This window comes from Neophocaena asiaeorientalis, unplaced genomic scaffold (genome assembly GCF_003031525.2).
Source record: "Neophocaena asiaeorientalis asiaeorientalis breed wild unplaced genomic scaffold, Neophocaena_asiaeorientalis_V1.1 scaffold43, whole genome shotgun sequence".
Classification (NCBI taxonomy): domain Eukaryota; kingdom Metazoa; phylum Chordata; class Mammalia; order Artiodactyla; family Phocoenidae; genus Neophocaena; species Neophocaena asiaeorientalis.
Window position 1 is genome coordinate 1,647,223 of NW_020173674.1, and position 5,935 is coordinate 1,653,157.

General features: G+C 67.3%; 1 protein-coding gene across 2 annotated transcripts in view; it reads left to right on the forward strand.

The window, feature by feature from the left end:
- The window catches only part of TSPAN32 (tetraspanin 32), a 15,428-nt gene that overhangs the window by 152 nt on the left and 9,341 nt on the right, over nucleotides 1-5,935 (forward strand). For both annotated transcript variants that reach the window (XR_003003696.1, XM_024749212.1), the window contains exons 2-4: nucleotides 545-659; nucleotides 1,474-1,571; nucleotides 4,590-4,664. Coding sequence is in view for 1 of the 2 variants with exons in the window: in XM_024749212.1 (XP_024604980.1) it covers nucleotides 545-659; nucleotides 1,474-1,571; nucleotides 4,590-4,664 (288 nt within the window). In the remaining variant the exon portion in view is untranslated. The remainder of the gene's footprint in view (nucleotides 1-544; nucleotides 660-1,473; nucleotides 1,572-4,589; nucleotides 4,665-5,935) is intronic.

A 5,935-nucleotide genomic window follows, 5' to 3' on the forward strand; every position in this document is an offset into this window, starting at 1 on the left:
AGGTTGTGGACTCCTGGCAGCAGAAGGATGCCCCGTGAGCAGTGCCTGTCCTACTGCCGGGCGGCACGGGCCCTAGAGAAGGCCTGAGGGCCTTGGTGGGCTGGTGAAACGGGCTCGGAGGGGCTTTCTCTGGGGAGCGGGGCGGGGTCTGACCTCCCGCTCTGGAAGGTGCTCTCGTGGCGGGGGGAGAGAGGCGGGCTGAGAAGGGCTGGGTGGGTCCGTTCCCTGCTCCGCAAATGGAAGGATGCAAGGTTCCAGGCCCTTGGAGAAGATGGACAGCGGGTGTGCGTGTTGCAGGGGAGGGGGGATGTAAGTTTGAGTGTGTGTGCTGGGGTGTCTTATGTGAGTGTGTCTGTGTGTGCGGGGGGGTGTCTGTGTCGGGGAGTGTCTGGGGCAAAGGTCTCCCTGAGACCACCCCCAGAAACACCCAGAGGCCCCGCAGCCGATCCTGTCTCCTGTGAGACCCGGAAGCTGGAGGGAGGCTGGCAGGGGGACGGGTCAGTGCCCAGCCCTGCCCCACATGCTGGGTCTACCCCACCCCCAGCTACTGGGCCTCGCTATGGCCACCACGGCAGTGCTCACCTACTTCGGGCCTCACTTTGCTGTCATCGGCCACGCATCCTCACAGAGGACCCGCTATGAAGCTTTGCACCTCTGGGGTAAGTGAGGCTCTGGGCGGGGCAGCCACTATTGGGGAGGGGGCTTCAGGAGCAAAGGCGGCTGGGGAGGAGCCCCAGGCTGGCGTGAGGTCTCCCGAGTGGAGCCGGGCTGGGGCAGGCAGTGGGGTCAGAGGCAGAAAGGGCCGCCTGGAAGTCCCAGCTCCATTGGGCAGAGCCTGGGGTCTGCCCAGGTCTCCCGCCCGGGACACCGGGGACAGCGTGGGCGTGTCGGGTGGTATCTGGACCCTGTCCTCTGTGTCCAGGAAGGGGTGCTCACTCGTGATGAGGCCTTGAGCATCAGAGATGGCATCCTGTCCCCCCTACCCTGCCCCCGGGGGGCTTGGCCTCCCGAGAGAGCACACTGGAGGCCAAGGAGGGCGGCTGTGGGGGAAGCCGAGGCTCAGGGGGTTGGGGCTGGTGGTCCCCACCCCAGGCCTCCTGGTGGCCGCAGGCCTCATGTTTTTACCCTGAGCCCTGAACCCCAGACTCCCTAGAGCAGGAAGCCTGGGGCCGGGTCTGGACTGATAAGATTACAGCCACCTGTCAGTAGGGCCTGGGGGCAGGGATGTGGGCTCTAAGATAGCCCCGGGAATGGGGGGACAGGGGGGACAGGAAGCTAGGAGGGAGGGCGGGGCCGGCATGGAGGCGGATGGGTGGTGGGAGGTACACCCCTGCCTGACGAGACAAGGCCCATTCAGAGCTGCCCAAAGTTCAGCACCCCAAGTTGACTCTCAGGTTGGATTTCAGACCTTGGCTCTGTGCACATGGGACCCCTGCCCTGGGCACACTGACACCCATCTCTCTCCACTCTCAGCCTTCTCCACAGGAATCACCCTGGCCGCGCTCCTGATCCTGGGGGCTGTGATGAGTGCTGCAGCCACTGTGAGAGAGGCCGGGGGCCTCATGGCTGGGGTGAGTTCTCTGTGTCCCCAGCTCCCCAAGACGGGATCTGGCAGGGCTGTGAGCCCACGGAGCCTGCCTCTCCCCTGTGTCCTGACAGAAACTGAGGCTCCAGGGATGTGGGCCAGTCAGGGCCCCTCCACCCGGGACCGCCAGGGCCCCTCCACCCGGGACAGCCAGGGCCCCTCCACCCGGGACAGCCAGAACCCCCTCCACCAGGTGCCTATCTCACACCCATCATCCATGGGGGCCTTGAAAGGCAGAGCTGACCCTCCCAGGCCTGGGCACTGTTTCAAAGGCCCAGGGAGGGCCTGGTTCTGTGACACTGGAGTCGCCGCATACGTGGTTTGGGTGAATTCCATCCCCTTACCAAGAGGCCAGGCCCTATCGATCACCTGTAGGCCGGGACTGGGCAGTGGCCCCGAGGCGGGCTGCAGTCGGGCTGCTTCTGAGCAGCACACCCTCCCCTGCGGCCACCAGCGGTGGGGTCTCCCCACCCCTCGAGGCCCCACAAGCCTCTGACCTCGCCCCACAGCAGTGGCCCTGTGTTGCCCCCATACCTGTTCCTCCATGTGGCCCTATCTTGGTCCCCACCGGCCTGTCCTGTTGCTCCACCTGCCAGCCCAGTCTCCCCAGGGACCACGGGCCTGCCCGCTCTGGGCTCAAGCCCCTCCTCTCACCTGAACTGGGGCCTCAGCTCCTGGCTGGTGCCCTGTGCTGTCACCTGATGCACAGCACCCCCCAGAGCCTTCTCGGGCTCCCCGAGGTGCGTGAGACCAAGTCCAGCCTCCCTGTGCCTCCACGGGTCCCTATGGCCTCCCGCTTTCCTGCCCCCGGCCCTCTGCTCCGGCAAACCCACCCCTCCCCTGGGAGTGGTTTGTGGGGCTGACAACCGCTGGGAGCTCAGGCCGGGGCTATGTTTCCCCGGGTGGCCTCTGAGGCCGGCAACCCTGGGCTCCCTGAGGGCAGCCCTCTGGGTCCCCAGGGCTGGCGGGGCTCTCGGCCCAGCCTGTCAGCACATGTTGGTTGAATGACTCCTGGGTTGTAAACATCTCCAAGGGCAGGGACAGAGTCACCTCCTGGAGCCGGGCCCCGGCCCTGGGTGTGCTTGGGGAGCAGAGGGGCATCCGGCAGCTCGAGCCCTAACCAGGACCCCGCAGTAGCGTGGGCAGGGCAGTGCTGCGCGGGCGCACTAAGACCCGGGCCTGTGCAGTCTGGCTGGGGTATGGGGGGAGGGAAGGAGGCCCCGGTGGCAGCTGACCAGGCAGGTTCACTGTCCTGCCAAAGGGGAGCCCTGAGGCGTGGGGCTTGCCAGAGGGCCTCAGGGCTGGAGGTCAAGGCTGCTGGCGGGGCCAGACCCGGGGGTCCTGGCGAGGGCGGCCCGGAGAGGCCAGCGCCAGGCTGCAGCGTCGGCCACCAGGGGGCGCCATGGTGCTGGGCTCAGAGCCGAGGCGGGAAGACGCCGAAGGCTCCCGTTCCCAAGGTTCCTGGCTCAACGGCTGTCGGCCCAGCCGGTCACCCGGGCCTTCCCCAGCTCCCGACCGCCCCAGCTCCGCACCCTGATCTGGGGGCAGGGGCCAGGGAGCACCAGGGTCTCTGTTCCGCGCCCCTTCCCGTTCCTTGGGTCGGGCCCCACGGCCGCCCGCCTGCTGCACCCCAACCTCCCGCCCTGGGCCCCCAGCCTGGATGGCAAGCCCAGCACGGCCCCGCGGGGTCTGGGAGGCCTCACTCCCCTACTGCCCGGCTGAAGAGGGGGGAGGAGGCAGCATCTCCGGGCTGTCCTGAGACTGAGGCCTTGCAGACCCCTGGGCAGGCAGGAGGGAACATGGGGTGAAGGCCGGTGGACCGCCGCCCCTGAGAAGAGCCGGAGGTCCCTGTGCCTGCACTGAGTCTGGGCGCTGGCGGGGTGGCCCGCTCTTAAATGGAGCCCGGTGGGCCCCCACCCCCACCCCTGTGTGGACTGTTTCTTCAACCCCATCCAGCCCGGGCAGCGTATGTGTCCATCTGCATCTGGGGTGTCCCTCCATTCCATTCCAGGTGCCACCCTGAGTGCGGCCCCTAGGTTGGGAGAGCCTGGCCGCAGCATGCCCCCGGCCACGGACAGCCCGGGGTGACTGAGGTGGGGCGGTGACACCAGGCCTCCGGACCCCCGGGCCGTGTGGTCAGCAGGTGAATTGACTGTCCAAGGCTCCAGAAGGAGCCTCAGCCCGAGACCCGAATCACAGGGTCACCAGCACAAAGTGACAAGGCAGACTATGGATGGGGGGATGTCCCCAAGGCAGCACGTGGGCCAGGGTTCCTAGTCTGGGATGACCCTCTGAAACGACCCACGAAAGAGCTTTGGGGGCATATGTGCATTTTGCGGGGAGGGGCCGTAAAGTTCATCAGCTTCGGCCCCCCCCCCCCCGAGGGACGCGCCACCAAAGCCCTGGGGCCCAGGGGGTGGCAGGAGGTGGGGATGGGGTCGGCTGGGCCACGGGGACAGAGCAGGGTGGGAAGAAGGGGGTGGGGCTTCTCCGCGGGAGTCACCTCGTCTCGGGGTGTCCTCCTGGCCACGCTCTCGCCGAACGCCGGTTCTGAACCCCCGGGAGGCATGTTTCAGAGAACAAAAGAAAAGCGGCGGCCCCTCCTCCGAAGGCCCTCCCTGTTCAGGGGGGCCGGAAGCCCCTGAGCCACCCCTCCTGCCCAGGCTTAAAAGGGGTTCGTTTCTTCTCCGGGATCTGAATCTCAGGCTCGGGAAGGCCCTGCCTGGCCCTTCCGGGGTCAGTGCCCTTCCCGGCAGCAGCCGCAGAGGGCAGGGGTCTCCCTCATCCCAGGTACTGCCTGCCTGCGTCCCTGGGGCAGTGGCTGTGGCACTGCCATCAAGGCCTCTCACGGGAGCTAAAACCAGCAATAGGGGGTCTCCCGAGAAGGGCCAAAAGAAGGGATGGAGACCAGTGTGCCCACCGCCCAAGGCCTCCCGCTTGGGCAGTGGGGAGCCGCCAGGCCGCCACCACGGCGCCCGGGCTCACGGCCCCTCCTCCTCCCCAGGCCTTCCTGTGCTTCGCCCTGGTGTTCTGCGCCCTGGTGCAGGTGGCCTTCTGGAGATGCCACAACCCCACGCAGGTGAGCGCCCCGGCCCGCCCCCATCCGGCCGGCGAGGGTCCCTCAGGGATGAGAAAGTCGGTTCCGTGCTTCCTCTCACCTGCCGGTCACCACTGTGGGGACATTCTCTGCCTGGGGGTGAGGTGGGGACGCAGAGACCAGAGGGCCGGTCCTCTCCTGGGCTGGGGACAGCGGATCCCCAGAGAAGGAGGGGAAGCAGGTACAGGCCTCGGACACCCCCTTCTCACTAAGGCCCCCCTGGGCCCAGAAGATGGGACCTGGGGGGTTGGAGGGAGGCCCCTCAGCTGGCCTAAGGGATTGATTCCAGAAAATGCACTGGGGGCTGCTCTCCTGACGGGGATCGGGCCAGGCAAGGGGAGGCCTTGTCCGGGCGTGGGCGCTACAGGACAGTGGAGGGGACGGCCAGGCCTCCTCCACAGGACGACAGTGGCCCTGCAGTCCAGGACTCAAGCTGCCTGGAGGTGGGACCGTTCACGTGACCCTACTCCTTCCATTTTCACTGTGGGCTTTTCCCAGGGACGTGCATGTCGGTGGTGACCGTGGTAATGGTGGGTGTGGGTCCCCATAGCAGGGGGCTCCTTTGTTTCTTCCTTCCTTCATCCGTTCATCTGTCCCTCTGTCCTCTGGGTGCTGCTGGTTCAGCGGGGCTCCGGGGCGGCTCAGGGCTGGGAGGCAGGGATGCCCCAGCTCTGGGGTAACACGGTCACGCAGGGCCCCGGCCCCCAGAGAGCAGGGCTCGAAGACTGCAGGCCACGGGTCTAGGGTGGGCGCTGACCCCGGGGAGCAGGGCAGGACCACAGCTTGGGAGGGACTGCTCCCAAGGGACACAGGGGGCTGGGGCAGCCTGGCCCTGCAGAAATTCTGTCTGAACTCTGGGTCCTGAGACGGAGCTGAGAGCCTGCCTGGGAAATGGGGCTGGCCAAGTTCATGAGGAGAGCTGACCCCTCCCAGACCAGGGCTGGGGGTCAAGGCCAGACCCCCTCTGGCCGGGCAGAGGAAGTGGGTGCCCAAGAGGCTCAGGGAGAGGGGCAGCAACCCCAGACGGGCTCACATGTAGGGCCCGGGGACTAGTGGGGGCCAGGAGGGTCCACAGTTGGCTGAGGAGGGGACACCGGTGGCTCCGGTTGGCCAGTACCAGGCCAGGGCACAGAGCGAGGCCGGCCAACGCCACTGCCCTCCAGCACCCTGTGCCCACGGCCCCCCGACAGGATCAGACTTCTCTCCCCAGCTGAGCTGCGAGCCTGCAGGGCAGCCCCCGGGCGCCCTCCCCA